Here is a 19,249-nt window from a genome sequence, read left to right as displayed (position 1 = left end):
GCTCACTTAGAACATTGTTGATGCTGTCCCCAACTGTCTCATTCACCTGAACTTCTCATTACCCAGGTCTGAATGGTGCCAAGATCAGTCTGTTGTCTTTATACTATATCATCCTGTAGCCAAATGGACAATCAAGTCCTCTGGATCCCGTTCCAGACACACACTGAGGCTGAAGCAGCTCTATTCCAAAATACACAGAACTGGCCAACCTGGAAAATCCCCAGGGTTTTGGGAGCGCTCACCTCCAGGCTACTCTGACATCCCTTGACCCCACCCACCATTCCCACACCCAAAAAATGAACTCTGTTATCTTTGGACCAATATCTGAAACATCGCCATCATAGTATCATGCTTTTGGCTTAAGACTGCATTCTTTACTGAAATATCCCTTCCAAGTAGATTTGCCTCTAAGCCCTATCACTCATAGCACTTGCCATATGAAAATATCAAGGAATATGAATAATTTGAAAGCATGAGCTATACCTCATTTACAGTTATATCTCCAGTGCCTAGAACCTAAGATCAAGAAGGGGCTTCATATGCAAGCATGGCGGGTGCTTATTGTGATGTTATGGAAAAATACTTGGAATTAGACAGGCTTCACTCTGTATGTCATTAGGCAAGATATTCAACCATTCTTAGTCTCAGTTTCTTCATAATTATAATAAGAATAATATCCTATTAAGCTTTCATGTAGATTAAATAACTGACAAAACGAAGATTACAGTCTAGTACATTATGATTGTTTAGCAAATCATAGATTTTATAGTGCTCAAATGTACATACAGAAAAACCTCTCGGCCGGGCACAGTGGCTCACGCCTGTAATCCCAGCACTTTGGGAGGCCAAGGCGGGTGGATCACTGAGGTCAGGAGTTCACAACCAGCCTAACATGGTGAAACCCCGTCTCTACTAAAAATACAAAGATAAATAAATAACCAGGCATGGTGATGCGTGCCTGTAATCCGAGCTACTTGGGAGGCTGAGACAGGACAATAGCTTGTACCTGGGAGGCAGAGGTTGCAGTGAGCTGAGATCGCGCCATTGCACTCCAGCCTGGGAAACAAGAGCGAAACTCCATCTCAGAAAAAAAAAGAAAAGAAAAAGAAAAACCTCGCGTGAGGAGAAATCCATTCTCCAACCAGGCTATAAGTTCCTCATGCTTGGCTATGGGGACTACATTTTTGTGAAGTCCTAAAGGAAGGACAGAAGTTTGCCAGGTGAAAGGATGGTTTCAAAAGAATGAAGGAAGGCTCTGCATTGTTTTGCTACCTTCCTTAGATGCACTGACACTTCCCATGACTTTTCCTACCACCTAAATAATGTTCAGAGTTTCAAGGAATGGGTTCTCAACTAACCAACTTAGCTGGTTCTGGAGAGGAGAGGGTAGTGGCTGAAGATGGGTGGACAAGAAACATAGAGCTGTCAATGGTTCATTAAATCAGTTGTATTACTTGTGAAATGTATGTATTAGCTTTTTTCACTGCAAATGTATTTTTAAAGTTATTCGTTTCATCAAACTATTAAAAAATGATTCTGGGCCGGGCACAGTGGCTCACGCCTGTAATCCCAGCACTGTGGGAGGCTGAGGCGGGCGGATCACGAGGTCAGGAGATCAAGACCATCCTGGCTAACACAGTGAAACCCCGTCTCTACTAAAAATACAAAAAATCAGCCGGCCGTGGTGGCAGGCGCCTGTAGTCCCAGCTACTCTGGAGGCTGAGGCAGGAGAATGGCGTGAACTCAGGAGGCGGAGCTTGCAGTGAGCTGAGATTACGCCACTGCACTCCAGCCTGGGTGACAAAAAAAAAAAAAAAAAAAATGATTGTGATACTCAAAAATTTGGATAGAGTTCTCAAGTGTATGAGTCAAGAGAAACCGTGTGTTTGTACCATGGATAGCTCCCAGTAAGGCTTTTTTTTTTTTTTTTTTGGAGATGGAGTCTTGCTTTTTTGCCCAGGCTGGAGTGCAATGGCGTGATCTCAGCTCACTGCCACCTCCACCTCCTGGGTTCAAGTAGTTCTCCTGCCTCAGCCTCCTGAATAGCTGGGACTACAGGCATGTGCCATCAGGCCTGGTGAATTTTTGTATTTTTAGTAGAGACGGGGTTTCACCATGTCAGCCAGGCTGGTCTTGAACTCCTGACCTCGAATGATTCACCCGCCTCAACCTCCAAAAGTGCTGGGATTATAGGCATGAGCCACAGCGCCCGGCCAGCTCCCAGTAATTCTGTTCTCTCCTTGAGCCTCTATCATTAGGTAGCCTCCACTAACTCTGTGTTTCCCCATGCCCAGATTGGAGACCGTGTCATGGCATTTGTCAATTACAATGCCTGGGCAGAGGTGGTCTGCACACCAGTGGAGTTTGTCTACAAGATCCCGGATGACATGAGCTTCTCCGAGGCTGCCGCATTCCCCATGAACTTCGTCACAGCCTACGTGATGCTGTTTGAAGTTGCCAACCTCCGGGAAGGGATGTCTGTGCTCGTGCACTCAGCTGGTGGTGGCGTGGTAAGTCAGCTGTTTGTAACTTCTCTTCTTTAAGATCATGATGGTGGAAGTGGAGTGACACCACCCTGAGGTCTTATGTGAGCTATGTCCTTTAGTAGGAATCATCACTGTGGTTCTGGTAGAGTTCACATGGACAGCAGAGCCCATATAGCTGATTGCATTGGGGATAGGATAAGCCTGAGATGGTTTCTCTGGAGTTTTGGAAGGTCGCCAAAATGGCCTGTGAGGACACAATGGCTTTCAGAGATGGTTCCTGTTGAGAAGCATTCTCAACAGTCTTGGTATCATGATGAAAAGTTGTGTCAATCATTGTAAGATGTCTCACAAGTCATCTACTACTGCTATTATTTGAAATGACAAAATGGTCATTTTGTCAGTGACTTAGTTTTTTCAGTAAATTACAGTGGACTTGAGATGGTTCCCATATTAATGACATTCTTACTAATTTGTATTCTGCTATATTTTCTTGAGTGGGAGAAAGGTGGGCACAGATTGTACCAGCACACTAGAAATCATACATAAACCTAAGTACATTCATGAAAGTGGTTGCACATGTCAATGTCATCTGTCAGGTGTGTCTCTGCCAAGGGGGAGAACAGTGGAAATCAAAATTTCTGCTCTGGATTTCAGGGATGGCAGAAACTTCTCCCATCGTTTGTCTGTGTCTCAGTGCCAGTCATCCAGTGTACATTGCACGCCCGCTACACGGCAAGCACTATGTCTGTCATTGGTCTACTGGGGTCTGGGTGGAACCTTAGTGTTTCTGAGAGTGGAAGGTACTACCCACTAGTTCAAAACATATTAATTAAATACATAGCATGTTCTAGACTCTGTGGATATAGAGATTAATCCCCTATCTTAGAGGCTTTGAGAGGTTCTCAGAGTCACTGATTCTGTAGTTTGATGAACTCAGACATAAACTCTTAGGATTTGGTGTATCTCAGAGATATTTCACTGGAGGTTTTGCTAGCATACCATTAATTTTAAAAAAGGAAAACTTGGCTTTCCGTAACTATCGAAACTCTGTATAGTGTAGAGTACATTTCTGTTGTTTTTATCTAAGAAAACAAGCTCACATCCAGAACCATGAAGGCAAAGATAGGAAACTTTAGGAATGCCTTAAGAAAAATATCTTCAATCACTTTAGCAAATTTGCTGATACTTTTCGACCACGAATAAAGACATAATAAAAGCTAAGCATCCTGTAGAAAAGAAATGGCTTTCAGTTCCAGCGAATCTGTTAACAGCAAGCAAGCCATTTAGAATGCTGGCATTTATGATCTTAGTGTGCTCAGCATACAAAGCATTAGAGACTTGTTTTCATACTATCAGCATAAGCTTCAGTCTTTACAATGATGCTGGACTCAGTTCTGGTGAGAATTAGTGTTTATACATTGACACATATGATATTTCATTCCATGTTTTTATTTTTATTGTTTTGTTCTTGGAGCAAAGAAGAATGTATCAGGGGCAAATGTCTTACAAAAGAGAAAATAATCTTGGAAAATAAAAAAGTTTTTATCATGCTCTATTCTGGGCTTACAGATGCTACCAACAATACTGACTAAAGTATAAAACAGGTGAAGGAACTGGGGAAAGTGGACATTGAGGGTTGGAAAATAAGTCAATGCATATAGCACAGGCTATGTTGTCCTAAAGCTTTGCTGAAGATGAACAATTTTGTCTCTTAGCTTTCTAATAGTGAGTGAAAATAGGGGGACATGGTCATCCACGTGAACTAGTGTTCATTTGATTGAAATAAAGCAGTTACTAGGGGTAACCATAACTAACACTGGTTTTGGGGACCAGAGGATTCTTTCTTTCTCTGTGGTTTCTCATAAGAAATGTATGCTGAAATGCAATAAACATCCTCAACAAAGCTGTTACAGTAAATGCAACTATTTCCATGAAGTTTTTTCTTATGGTGCACTGCTAATGTAATCTAAGAGCATCAATGTAAAGCAAAATTTAGTGAGAGCATATATTCCGGGGCCAAAAGGATGTGGTCTGGTTTAATCTTCAGACAGAGTTGAAAAGCGCAGTTGGACCCATCTCTCAGATGGACTGGTCTCTTTCAATAGTGTTCTCGCAAACGAGATTTGATAGGTGGTGAGTGGCAGTTCAAGGTTACCATTAGAGAAGAGATTTTCGGCCAAGTGCAGATCCACATATGTGAACACTCCGCTGAGCTGGGATGAGTTGGGCACTGTCTTACAAAATCTAAGGAGTCCTGCAGAGAGCCCACACTATCACACTCCCCTGCAGGGAGAGACCAGCGAGTCCATGGTATCTGTATGTTACCTTACCTGGCAAAAGGAACTTTACAGGTATGACTAAAGTAAGGACGTTGAGATAGGGAGGTTATCCGGCATTATTCAGGATGACCCAGTGTCATCACAAGAGTCCGTAAAGGTGGGAGTGGGGGCCAGGTGCGGTGGCTCACACCTATAATCCCAGCACTTTGGGAGGCCGAGGTGGGCAGATCACCTGAGGTCAGGAATTCGAGACCAGCCTGGCCAACATGGAGAAACCGCCATCTCTATAAAAATACAAAATTAGTTGGGCATGGTGGGGCATGCCTGTAATCCCAGCTACTTAGGAGGCTGAGGCAGGAGAATCGCTTGAACCCGGGGAGGCAGAGGTTGCAGTGAGCTGAGACCTTGCCATTGCACTCCAGCCTGGACAACAAGAGCAAAAGTCCATCTCAAAAAATAAAAAAATAAAAAATAAAACAGGCAGGAGTGGGAAGTAGAAGAATCAGAGAGAGATTGAGAGAAGCTACACTGCTGGCTCTGATGGAGGAGGAGGCTGTGAACCAAGGAAGCACATGGCCTCTAGATGCTGGAAGAGGCAGGAAACGGATTCGCCTCTGGAGCTTTCAGAAGGAACACAACCCTGTGCTAAGACCTTCATTTTAGCCCAGTGAAACCCATTTTGCCCTTCAGACCTCTGGCACTTTAATATCCTAAATCTGTGTTTTGAGCCACTAAGTTTGTGCTAATTTGTTACCACTTATGAGAAACTGATACTACCACTTTCCCAGGGCTGCCTCTCTCCCTCCCTTTTCATTATGGCCCGCCAGCAGAGGCCTGAAGAAAATCAAAGTAGCGAATTGCAGAACTAGGATTCCTACTTCAATTTGGCTGATTCCAAAACCTCTTCTCTTTCCATTCAGCAACCCAAAATGTTGAGAGAGCCAGCCCAGATTCTTCAGTCCTTCATTTAACAAATATTTGTTCAACCTCTACCCAGTGCTCAGCATAGATGTCTTCAAGATCCAAAAGACAGGCCCAGGTACATATTTCCTAATTTGATGTTGATGAGATGACAAAGAAGATTAAACCTAGTAATAGCTGGGGCAAAGTTTCCTAAATAGGGTTATGTAAAGTGTGTAGCCCTAATGGCAACAAGACTTCTGTCCGAGTTTCATCAAAGGCTGAGATGGGGAATTTGCAGACACCATATGAGGAATACCAAACTTAGCTATGGTTTTAAGGAAAACTGAATACAGCATGGAAAAATAATTCAATCCGGAGCAGGATACACTCTCATTGCAATTGCCCACTGCCTCCATGCTCTGTCATATCTTTGAGGACACTGTTTTCCTCTGACAATAGCATGACAAGATGGCCCCAAATGGCAGTGCTCTTAGTAAGATCTTTAGAAACTGGTTGAAAATTGGGTCACAATCCTTTAAAGGAAAAGTAACAAAACAAGTAACAGAATGACACTCATGTTGGGACCTCAAGAGTTTTGTTGCCAGTTCTGTTTAATAAGCCTTGCTGATGAATCTGCAATGACTCTGAGCCTCTTGATCCGGGTGTGCTCAGTTTCTGGAGAGTGGCATTACTGTTCCTGTGAGGTTATTTGCATTTGTGTCTGATATCTGATGCTTTGTAGTTTTCAGAGTCCTCTTACCTTTATCATCATATCATCTGAGCGGAGATTACTATAGGCAGTGAGCAAGCATCATTCCCATTTTACAGAAGTGGGAGCTAATGGTTAGAGAAGATGAAGTGAGCCTAGGTGCCAGCATGTGCCCCGGCTTCCTGACCCCATTTGATGCTGTCACTGCTCCACCACCCCCAGCCAGCCCCTAGAGGGACATGAGATGCGCCTCCATTCTGTGCCTTTTCAGAAACTGTCTCAGGGAAGATAAGGCAAGATCAGCACTCTCCCCTCCAGCCACCCTGACCTTCTCATTCTACTCTGAACACTATCTTATGGTGTACTCCTAATGTAATCTAATGGCATCAAAGTATGCAAATTTTGAAGCTCTGAACCTCTGTGCCTTTTCATATGCTGTTTTTTTCTCTCCAAAATGGTATTCTCTCCCAATTCAGATGTCAGCTCCTCTGGGAAGCCATACTGTCCTCTCTTGTCTGGGTAGCCTTAACCCCTTAATAAAAGCTATAGGAGAATCCTTACAGCCTTTTATTTGGTTATGGTTTGATATGGTTTGGCTGTGTTGCCACCCAAATCTCATCTTGAACTATGGCTCCCATAATTCCCACATGTTGTGAGAGGGACCCAGTGGGAGGAGTCTTTCCCGTGCTGTTCTTGTGATACTGAGTAAGTCTCACAAGATCTGATGGTTTTATAAAGGGGAGTTCCCCTGCACAAGCTCTCTTCCCTACCACCATGTAAGATATGACTTTGCTCCTCCTTTGCCTTCTACCATGATTATGAGGCCTCCCCAGCCATGTGCAACTGCGAGTCCATTAAACCTCTTATTCTTTTTTGTTGTGGTTGAGACGGAGTCTCACTCTGTCTCTCAGGCTGGAGTGCTGTGGCGCAATCTCAGCTCACTGCAGCCTCCACCTCCCGGGTTCAAGGGATTCTCATGCCTCAGCCTCCTGAGTAGCTGGGATTACAGGCCCGAGCCACCACGCCCAGCTAAGTTTTGTATTTTTAGTAGAGACGGGGTTTCACCATGTTGGCGAGGCTGTTCTCGAACTCCTGATCTCGGGTGATCTGCCCGCCTCGGCCTCCCAAAGTGCTAGGATTACAGGCGTGAGCCACCACACCTGGCCAAACCTCTTATTCTTTATAAGTTACCCAGTCTTGGGTATTTCTTTATTAGCAATGTAAGAACAGAATAATACATGGTTCATCCTCCCAGCAACATTTCATGGGCAGAGTTATCATCTGCTGAAGGCTGGGTTGTTTGGTAAGAAGAAGACAGGCAAACCTGAATCCAGTCTTCAGCTCTGTCATTTAATAGGTGGTGGGGGGACACTAGGCAAAGAACTTAGTTTCTATAAAATGAAAATGGTAACATTTACCTCACATAAGGATTAAGGGAGAAACAAAGGGCATAGCAGAATTCTTGACATATAGTCTATAAATGGTAAGAAGAGGGGATGAGGCAGAGAAGAAAGACAGCAGAAGGGAGGGAGAGGTTTCTTTATATTCATAGTACTGGGCACCTATCAGTGGCTGAATAAATGTTTATTGAATTACTCCTGGCCAAATATTTGATGTGGAAAAGGTGCTGCTTCCATGTGTGTGTCATACTCCCTGAGATGATGAGAATGACATTTTACCTTTCTGATATTCTTTCCCCAAACCCATAACCCCAATTTAATCATGATAAAACACCGTACAAGCCCAAAATGAGGGAAAGTCTATAAAATACCTGACCAGTACTCCTCAAACCTGTTACGGTAATGAAAACCATAGGAAGAGACTGAGAAACCATCACAGATGAGAAGAGACAAAGGAGCTATGAGAAATACACGCAAAATGTGGATTCCTGGACTGAAAAGGGCCATTAATGGAAAAACTGATGGAATCAGAATAAAGTCTGCAGTTTAGTTAACCGTTTGGTATCTGTGGTTTCTTTTGTGTTTTTTGTTTATTTGTTTGTTTTTTGTTTCTCTTTTTTTTGGAGACGGAGTCTTGCTCTGTCACCCAGGCTGGAGTGCAGTGGCTTGATCTCGGCTCACTGCAACTTCTGCCTCGTGGGTTCAATTGATTCTCCTGCCTCAGCCTCCTGAGTAGCTGGGACTACAGGCACCTGCCACCATGCCTGGCTAATTTTTTTTTTTTTTTTTTGTATTTTAGTAGAGACGGGGATTCACCTTGTTGCCCAGGCTGGTCTCGAACTCCTGAGCTCGGGCAATCCACTCACCTCGGTTTCTCAAAGTGCTAGAATTATAGGTGTGAGCCACCGTGCCCAGCCCCAGTGTTGTTTCTTTAGTTTTGATGTGTACCATAGCAATGTCAGGTGTTGGCATTAAGGAAGTATGGGCAAAGGGTATCTTGGAAATCTCTGTATTGTCTTTTCAATCTCTCGGTAAAACTAAAGTTATTCCAAGATAAAGAGTTGGAGAGAAACACGGAGAGACAGACTATTTTACCCAAAGGACTCCACGAAGGCAAATGACTTTTCAAATTCTTTCACCTCCAGCTCTACCATGATGTGGTCTTAGCTTTCCCTACCACGAGGACAGTTTAGAGACAACCTAAAGACAGCTGTAACTTCCTGTAGTCTGGTCCCAATAGCAGGTCACAGGAAGGGCTGGAAGAAGCATCCCTGGATCTCTACTGGGCTCAGTTGAGGTTTTCTCGACAGGCATCCAGCTAAGACATTTGGGGAAAATACTAAGCAGGCTGAGAGAAGCTTCTCTGATCACCACAGCCTTGGCTGAACCATAGACCTTGGAAAGGAAAGCAGATCTTAACTTTAAGATGGAGTTAAATTTGGTAACTCAATGATTAAATTCTATTCGTTATGTATGAGGCATTTCCCAGTGTCATTCAAACTATTTAAAAGGATAAACCACACAAGGGAGGGGAAGAATCTATAAAGGGGGCATTATGAGGCCTTTCCACACCATCTGTGTGCCTGAGTACTTGTGGTCCTCCCTGAACCAACACCATCTTATCATTAAACCACAAGAGCATGGAGCAAGTAAGGATCTTCAGTGGCTGAAGGATTTGGACATGCAGGATACAGTCATACAGTTTTAGCAGAAAAGACAAAACCATCTATAGCATCACCACAGGAGTATATTTTGATGAAAAGAAAACCATCATTGACCCTAAAAGCCACAATATCTACCCAGTTACTCAAGTCAGCAACCCAAGAATCATGGTTTGCTCTTCTTCAACATGCTACAAATTTCCAAATCCTGTGATTCATTCATTTACTTATTCACTTATTCAACATATATGCAGTGAGGGCCTACTGTGTTCAAGACATTGAATTACATGCTAGGAATTCAGTAGGGAATAAGACAGATTCTCTTCTTTCAATGAGAAGCCCTATACATTGATGGGCGTATAAATCAAATAGTCACATGGATAACTTTGCCAAGTGCTACACCAGGGAGATACAAGGTGATATGAGTATTGAGAACAGAGACCTGACCTGCACCAGAGGAGGTGAGGGGTGGAATCAGGGAAGGCATCCCCAGGGAAGTGGCATTTAACTCTAAACTGTGGATGATACGCAGATAAATTGAACAAGCGTGGAGGACGAGGGTCTTCATGAAAAGTGGTAGTGGGCTGGGCGCGGTGGCTCACACCTGTAATCCCAACACTTTGGGAGGCTGAGGCGGCCAGAACACGAGGTCAGGAGTTTGAGACCATCCTGGCCAACATGGTGAAACCCCGTCTCTACTACAAATATAAAAATTAGCTGGACGTGGTGGCATGTGCCTGTAATCCCAGCTACTAAGGAGGCTGAGGCAGGAGAATTGCTTGAACCAGGGAGTCAGAGGTTGCAGTGAGCCGAGATCACACCATTGCATTCCAGCCTGGCGACAGAGGGAGACTCTGTCTAAAAAAAAAAGAAAAAGAAAAAAAAAAGAAAAGTGAAAGTGGGAATGCGCATTCAGGAGAGGTGAGGGGGGCTTCATTAGAAGTGGAGGTGGGCTGGGCTTTCATGAGACGTGGAATGGGGGTAGGCTTTCATATAAAGAATTCCGGACAGTAGGGCGTTTCTTACATCACCTCTCTCTCTTCCATCCACTGCTGTTTTACTTCTGGCCCCAGTATCTCTCCCCACGTGACTGCAGCAGCTATTCAACAGGCTTCCTTGTCAGTTTCCTCTCCTTAATCTTTTCACTCCTTACTTGCAGCCGGAATGGTTCTCCACAAGTACCAATCTGTTCTTGTCACTTCCTGTTGCTAATCCACAGCGGCTCCCATTGTACTCAGGACAAGTTCAGGCCCCTTAGCTTCTGGACATGCACAGCTCTCATTATCTAGGCCCTTGCCTTCCTTTCTCTTTCTCTCTCTCTCCACTTTCCCTCTATTTCTCCTTAGTTCAGTAATACCAAAGGACTTGCAGACTCTGTAAGGTGTGTGGCCCTTGCCTATTCTATAAAAGCTTTGTAATCTGCTTTTATGGACAGAATTGCTGCTTGTAAGCAGCTGCCCAGCCAGACACTACATTTTTAAACCATCTTCCCTGCCCCCTGCCCTACCTAGTACCTAGCAGGGCCCATGCATCTAAGTTTGGACCAACGAAACATGGACAGAGGTATGCGATGCACATCACTTCCAGGCCTGCCCCGTCCTGTGAGATCCTCCATGATCTCTCCTTCTTTCTCTCCAGTTTTCTAGTAGGTGTTGAAGTCAACCTGGGAAGCCCATGTTAAAGATTACAGAGCCTTCTTCGGCCTGGGAACCCGAATAACTCCACTCTCTTCTCCTATCCCCCGTCTCTACCCAGTCCCTGCATTTGAGCTTTATGTGACCAAGGGAGAAAAAAAAGAAGCTTCTGTTGTCTTAAACCACTAAGATTCCAGGCCCTTGACATCACCTAGCATGTATTACGCTTTTCTGCATCCTAGACTGCATCCTCCTCATCCCTCCATTTTCCTAAGATTAATGGCCTGGGCCCTGGAGTCAGTCTATGTCCAAAGCTTACCACCGTGGGCAAAATACTTCTCAGTTTCCTCATTCACGTCATGGGAATAATAACAATGCATTTATTCCTCAGAGGGTCTCTATGTATGTTAAATGAGTTGATGCTTGGGAGACACTAAACATAGGACCAGGCATAAAGTAAGTGTAAGCTATCATTATTATTGTTATTGTTATTCCTATTAAGTGTTGATTTGCTTTTTTTTTTAAATTTCATTCCCCCAAACCTATAAGCCCCTCCATCAAAGCAACTGATTCTTATTCTTTTTGTGTCTGGTTCCTGCCACGTAGTAAATGCAGTAAATACTTGTGAATCAAAAAGCTGTCACAAGCCATTTTTTTCTATATTCTAGAAGAGTTATTTGCTGAACTAAGGAGAGCCCTGCCAACTGACTTAATCCCAGAGGGAGGAAAAATCATTCCCAGTGATCCTGTAAATTTAAATCTATTAAGCAGTCTTTGGGGTTCTTTCTCATGCTATCCAACAGTCTGAATATCCTTTCCAGATTTTTTGGCTGCCTCTGGTATGTAATATTCATTAAGTGAGGTCCCCTTTTCATGGCCCCTGTGGCTGTCCCAGCATCACTCCATCCATGATCCCATGGTCCAGCTGTGCTGAGTCCATTTCCTTCAAGGCCCTAACTAGCAGGCAGTGCATGGGATCTCAGAGCTGGAAGGGAATTAAGACATACACTCACTTTTGTCAGTCAAGTACTATGTACCAGCCTCTTCAAACATGCTGTTCACGGCGGGGGGTGGTGGCTTACATGTGTAATCCCAACACTTTGCGGGGCCAAGGCAGGCAGATTCCTTGAGGTCAGGAGTTCGAAACCAGCCTGGCCAACATGGTGAAACCCTATCTCTACTAAAAATACAAAAATTAGCCGGGCGTGGTGGTGGATGTCTGTAATCCCACCTACTCGGGAGGCTGAGGCAGGAGAATCACTTGAACCAGGGAGGAGGAGGTCGCAGTGAGTCAAGATTGTGCCATTGCACTCCAGCCTGGGCAACAAGAGTAAAACTCTGTCTCAAGAAAAAAAAAAAAAAGATCCTAAAATCCTCCCTGTTGAATAGTATGTGACAGAGAAGAGAATGGAGCATGAGCTCTAAAGTCAGACTCCGTGGGTTTAGTCTCAGCTCCATCTTCCTAACCACACTAAGACTGTTTCTTCATCTGTACATTGGGGATGATATTAGTGCCAGTCTTAGGTATTACTTACGAACTTGGGGCAGTGCTTTTCACATGAATAAACACCCACTGATTTCTGAGATTAAGAGTTTCAGTGTTATTTTCTAGGCTATAATGTTAATTAATCAGAGGATCCAATTTGAACTCAAATATGGAGAGCTAGAGACTCCCGAGTCAGTGCTCTTGACACTACACCACACAGTGGCCTCAGAAACACCTGCACCTCCCTCATTTCTTCTGCCTGTCCCACCGTGAGCCCCAGGATAAGGGAGATTTCATTATGGCCAGATACCTGGTCCCCAGGGTCCTGCAATAATGGGAAATGGAACCCCTGAAAATTTAAAGAGAACTAAATGGCTTTATCATGTCTTTCATGAATAATCAAAGCGATGAGGATTAACTGCATCTGCACATCAGCAGGAAGGGCTATGGCTGGGGACCCTAACTGCTGACCCTGGGAAACAGGCCTTTGCCTTCCAAAATGTCAGAGACATTTCTGAGACATGTTGTGGAATGAGGGCCCCACCTCCCTGCTCCCAGAAATCTCTGATGCCAACAGCACATGACTGGATTCCTCATAGCAGCAAAATGCCTTAAGTTAAAAATAACAGATCTCAAAACACCTCTTCCAATCCATGTCTATTACTGAAAAAGCATCACTCATTCTTTATTTTAATTGTTTTTATCTCCTTGACAGTAAATCATGATTGGCTCAAATGAACTAACTTTATTATAAATATTGTATAGATGAATTTGGCCTCCGTGACAGAATTTATTCATGCAATATTAGCTGAATAAATATATAAGCTCAGGAAGACAGAAGAGCTAAAGTAGATTGAGCTCAATAATTTCCATACATTGTCTATAAGATACTATCACATCTCATTTTAACAGAGGAAACTGAGACACAGAGAGGTTAAGTAACTTATTCCAGGTCACACAGCTATAGAGAGGAAGAGCTGGCATATGCACTCTCTATGAATACAGAGCCCATGTGTTTAAGTGCTAGGCTGGGCTGACAGGCAGGCAATGCTGAAAGAAGCCCTGCCTCTGCCTAGAGTGAGATGGAATGCATTTCACTCCACGGGTTTTGCTGGTGGACTTACCCTCCATGAGTTGAAGATCACCTGGGGTTTCCCAGGAGCTGAGGAAGAGGGGAGGATCTTTAGTTGACACAGCTAAAGGGGTCATTTCTCAAGGGGTCAGGCAGATTTGGTGCTTGGAGCTACCTTGATGTTAACTATCTGGCTGAAATTAAACCCCAGGCTCCCATGTTCATAAATTAAACCTCAGGCTGCGGTGTCCACAAATTAAACTTCAAGATGCTGCATCTATGAAATTAAACCTCAGGCTCCTGTGTCCATGAAATTAAATCTCAGGCTGCTGTGTCCATAAATTAAACCTCAGTCTGCTCCATCTATGAAATTTAAACCTCAGGCTGTTGTGTTCATGAAGGCAGGGAAGGTGTGAACCCTTCATCCCCTGTATCCCAACCACTGATCCCAGTACCCAGCACATTGGTGCTGCTTCAGAAATATTTGTAGAAGAAATGAAAGAATCAAGGGAAAGAAGACAGAAAATGGCCAAAACCAGCAGTATGTACATTATAAAAATGGTATGAAACTTAAGGGTCCAGATTCTGCAGTCAGAGCTGGTTTTCATGCCAGCTTCTCTGGTTTCCGGGTGAGAGAGCTTGAGCAAGTACTCTAACTTCCTTGGACTTTGTTTCTTCATCTGTAAACAACAGGTCTAATACGTATTGTATCCTTATTATATGGCATTTTAAAAAGGGGGTCTTGGCCAGGCGCAGTGGCTCACACCTATAGTCCCAGCACTTTGGGAGGCTGAGGTGGGCGGATTACGAGGTCAGGAGATTAAGACCATCCTGGCTAACACAGTGAAATCCCGTCTTTACTAAAAATACAAAAAATTAGCCGGGCGTAGTGGCGGGCGCCTGTAGTCCCAGCTACTCGGGACGCTGAGGCAGGAGAATGGCGTGAACCCGGGAGGCAGAGCTTGCAGTGAGCCGAGATTGTGCCACTGCACTCCAGCCTGGGCAACAGAGCCAGACTCTGTCTCAAAAAAAAAAAAAAAGGCAGGGGGGGCGGTCTTGTAATGGACTTAGATGCTCCCTGGCACATAGAAAATTCAAATGTTAGCTGCTATTATTCCTATTATATCATTATTATCATTGTCTCATTAGACAATATTACCCAACGATATTTTGGCATTTACAGCCAGAAGCAAACAGGTTAGTTCGACGGTTGAAACCTAGAGCGAGGGGCAAAGAAAGCCGATCTCATCTCCCTGGGTCTATCTTCCCTGATAGCCGCTGCTCCACGCTCTCATGAACTGGTGAGACTGTCTCAAGCCCCTTTCCAAACATCGCTTTCCTTGATCACATATGAAATAATTAGACTTTAGGGAAAATTTAGCTCTATAGTTCTGGCCCCTTGGATACATGCTGAGAACTCCAAACACAGGGACTACTCTTGGCCGGGTTTCTATGACTCTGGGGACCCATCCACTTTCCCAGTGACATACCCAAAAGGCCACAGTTGCTTTTCAGATTATTATTGCCTTTATTAAGAAGAAAAATCAGTTCATTTGGGAAAGGGAGGTGTGTAGCAAGAAGCAGCCTCGTTGCCTTTGTGGCACGTGATCTCTGCTCTCACTGACACCCACCAGGCTGTTGGCCCTAGCCCCCCATCACCCAGGCTGGCCACTGGTCACTCTGATTGTGTTCATTTTCAGCTCATGTCATGGCAAATTTGGCGGTTTCCCTTTTCCTTGCACTCACCCCCCTGCTCTCAACATGCCCGGGCGTCCGACTCCACGGCAGGATAGAGAGATGAAATTTGAGCACTCCCTTCCCCTCACCATGTCCCTCTCCCCACCCCACCCCAACAAACTGATTTATACTTCCTGTCTCCTTCCGTTTCCCTCCTCCCTTCCCTCCCTGCCTCTCTGTTCCTTTGTCTTTCTGTCCATTTCCATCTCTCTCTCCCTTTTTTTTCCACTGTTTTTCTGTCTCCCTTCCTCTCTTTTCCATTTCCTTCTCTCCTTCCTTCCTTTCTTCTTTTTCTCTCTCTTACTTCTTTGCTTCTTCTTTTCCTTCTCTCTTTCTCTCCTTCCTCCCTTCCTCCTTCTCTTTCTCCCCTTTATTCTTTCTCTCCACCCCCCACCTCCACCTCTTTCTTTCAGCATCTGTCAAGTACAAGCCCTGGGGGTAACTGTGTTGGTCTCTGGGTATTCCATAGTGAGCAAACTCAGGTCTCATCCCATATTCCTGAAGCCTGCAGTCCTGTGGATATGATATAGACTTAAAAAGAGGACATTAGTCATCGATGGCAGTGGTGATTGGTACTAGAGGGAGGAGTAAAATCTGCCGCAGGACATGAGGACGTAAGCGCCTGGTCTAGAGGACCCAAGATGACTGTGCTCAGGGACTAAACTGCGGACTGATGTCTGAAGGAGGGGGAGGGAATGAGAAGCGAAGGGAATGAAGGGGGAAAGGATACAGTCTTTTAAGAATGGGCAACAACACGGCAGGGCGCAGTGGCTCAGGCTTGTAATCCCAGCACTTTGGGAGGCCGAGGCAGGCGGATCACAAGGTCAGGAGATCGAGACCATACTGGCTAACACGGTGAAACCCCGTCTCTACTAAAAATACAAAAAAATTAGCGAGGCGTGGTGGCGGGAGCCTGTAGTCCCAGCTACTCGGAAAGGCTGAAGCAGGAGAATGGCGTGAACCCCGGGGGGCGGAGCCTGCAGTGAGCCGAGATCGCGCCACTGCACTCCAGCCTGGGCAACAGCGCGACCCTGTCTCAAAAAAAAAAAATCACTACCTCCTTTTCTCTCTCACAAGTGTCAGACTTTGTCCACGGTACAGGAATGTCCTCTATGTCAAAGAGCTGACAATTCCATCGCCCTGTCTCCTGGAAACTGCTTTTTAGAGTGGGCTTCATTGTTCTGACAAAGGGAGAAAGTTGGGGGCTTCCTACATGATTGAAAAAGCCTAGAAACTATTTCCGCTGGAGATGATCGTCCTGAACTCTACATGGGGTTGGAACATGGTGGCAAAATGCAAGTCTCAACTGGTGCAAGGAAAAACCTGGATTTCACTTTTTCTGAAAGACTTAGTGGCGTCTAAGCCTTTATCCATCGGGAGAAGCTACCAAGGGCTTTCTTTTTTTCTTTTTTCTTTCTTTTTTTTTATTTTTGAGACAGAGTCTGGCTCTGTTGCCCAGGCTGGAGTGCAGTGGTGCAGTCTCGGCTCACTGCAAGCTCCGCCTCCCTGGTTCACGCCATTCTCCTGCCTCAGCCTCCCGAGTAGCTGGGACTATAGGCGCCCGCCACCATGCCTGGCTAATTTTTTGTGTTTTTAGTAGAGACGGGGTTTCACCGTGTCAGCCAGGATGGTCTCGATCTCTTGACCTTGTGATCCGCCCGCCTCGGCCTCCCAAAGTGCTGGGATTACAGGGGTGAGCCCGCGCCCAGTCTACCAAGGGCTTTCAAAACCTTTCTGGTTGCTCTTTTCCAAGGAGAAAGTCGAAAAACTCTTTCTGGGCCCCGATGAACCTGAGAGCCATTTGAAACACACTCCTGTAGATCTATAGATGGGGGCCCACTCCGTGTCTGGCCCTGTACAAGCCCCTGCAGAGACGAAATGGGTAAGACACGGTGCTTGCATTGAGAGGGTTCCCAGTTCTCTGCAGGAGACCAACGAGCAACTAAATATGTGCATGGAGTGTGGAGTCTGCACTGACAGAACCAACGAAAGTAATTCACAGGAAAAGAACGATTAATTCCTGTGCAGAGTGGGGGAATGATAGGTTAGCAGAGTTCTTAAATAGGAGTTTTTCAGGTAGCCAAGGAACATGGCACAAAAGCCCAGGAGAACATGATACTTTGAGAGAGCTGCAAGTATCGGGTATGGCCAAAGCCAGGGGCAGGCGGTGATAAGCGAGATAGGCAGCCAGAAATCAATCACGGGGGCCCTGGTTCTTCCTGTAATGTCAGTTTCCTAAAACATCTCTACTCTCTCTACTCCCAGCCCCACTAATTGAGTTTTATTCATAACTCCTTGGATGGATAAACTGATGGATGAATGAATTCCAAGATAATACCAACTAGCAATTATTCAAATTTTATCATGTAAATTTGTATGCATAATATATATGTAAAATTAAGCAAGGAAACGTATTTTTCCACGTTCCATTTTTGACAAGCATGCCGCTCAGTGCCTTGTATTCGTTATTTTATTTCTGCTCACAACTCTGTGAGGTATAACGTATTCTCATCAACTCATTTTGAGATTTAAGAACTCAGAACTTACTGAAATAAAGCCAGTCACCCAAAGTCACATGATTGGCAAAGACAGAGGTACAATTCACACTCAGATAGGTCCTTCTCAAATCCTGTGTTTTAAGCCACAAAGATAGGTCAGGAAATGAGAAAGGAGACAGCAGGTACGGGTCGACCCATCTGCTCATTGCCTCTGCCCACTCAACTATTGTGGGAGCATCAAGGTGACCTTGCTAGGGGCTGTCTTTTTCAATGGTTTATAGGGTCATGTTGGCCTCTGAGAAACCAGCTGGGCAGTGGGAGGGCAGGGGTGAAGCTCATGGGGCTGGCAGGGTGGGGAGGATGCACCAAGGTACCCTAGCTTAAAGAGGTGGGCACATTACTCCCAGATCTCCAGAGCCCCAACAGAAGGTTGACCCCCAGGAGAGATGCTGGATTTAGCAAACACAAATTTTATCTGGCAAACCTTACTTCCCAGGAACCCCTGAGTTCTCCTACAGAAAGTTCTAAACATTCCAGGGAATTAATTACGCCAGTGAGGCTGCAAGCCAGGATTTGAGTTGATTAGGAGACACGTCCAGTCAGGAATGCATTAAGAACGGGAAATATTTTAAGCCTCAAGAGCAGCAGCTAAAAGGAGCCCTGTTCTCTAGAGCCCATCCCCACGATGAGAAAAAGGCTGTGTTCGGTGCAGACCTGGACCCCCCTTCACAGGGCCGAATAGAGGCCAGTCTACTCCCTGTCCCTGATATCAACTGGTCCCTGATAAAAACTGGTCTAATATTTGCATACAACCTATGCTCACTCAGGATGCCTCCCCAGCCACGCAACCCCACAGCATGGGGAGACAATTAGACCCAGAGGTCTGGGCTTGTGGAGGAGGACCAGCAGAGAGACCAACCTGCCTCTGCCTTCCTCTGCCAGGGAGAGCAGGAGACAGGTGGTGGACCTTACTGGGTCACCCAGCAGATCTTTATTGAGCATGTACTATGTGCCAGGTGGCATGCTAGGTATCTGGAATGCGATAGCAAACAAAATAGTCTGTCCTCAAGGACCATCTGTAAGGGAGAAAGGCACATAGCTATACAGCAGACAAATACACACACACGCACATATACATATTATACACATAGCATGTGTGTGTAAATAAGATATAGCCAGCCCCTTATATCATGGGTTTTGTATCTGTGGATCCAACTAACCACAGGTCAAAAATTTTTTTTGAAAATGGATAGTTGCATCTGTACTAAACAGGTACAGACTTTTTCCTTGTCATTATTCCCTAAACAATATAGTATCACAGCTTGTGTACATAGCATTTACATTGTGCCAAGTATTGTAAGTAATCTAGAGATGATTCAAAGTA

At 44.9% G+C, this 19,249-nt stretch overlaps 1 protein-coding gene across 1 annotated transcript in view; it reads left to right on the top strand.

Moving 5' to 3' along the window:
- VAT1L (vesicle amine transport 1 like) overlaps positions 1-19,249 on the top strand; it is a 195,228-nt gene that overhangs the window by 34,835 nt on the left and 141,144 nt on the right. The window contains exon 3 of the mRNA XM_032156367.2: positions 2,295-2,510. Within this exon, the coding sequence (XP_032012258.1) occupies positions 2,295-2,510 (216 nt within the window). The remainder of the gene's footprint in view (positions 1-2,294; positions 2,511-19,249) is intronic.

This window comes from Hylobates moloch, unplaced genomic scaffold, assembly GCF_009828535.3.
Source record: "Hylobates moloch isolate HMO894 unplaced genomic scaffold, HMol_V3 SCAFFOLD_6, whole genome shotgun sequence".
Classification (NCBI taxonomy): domain Eukaryota; kingdom Metazoa; phylum Chordata; class Mammalia; order Primates; family Hylobatidae; genus Hylobates; species Hylobates moloch.
This window is presented reverse-complemented; position numbering and strand designations above follow the sequence as displayed.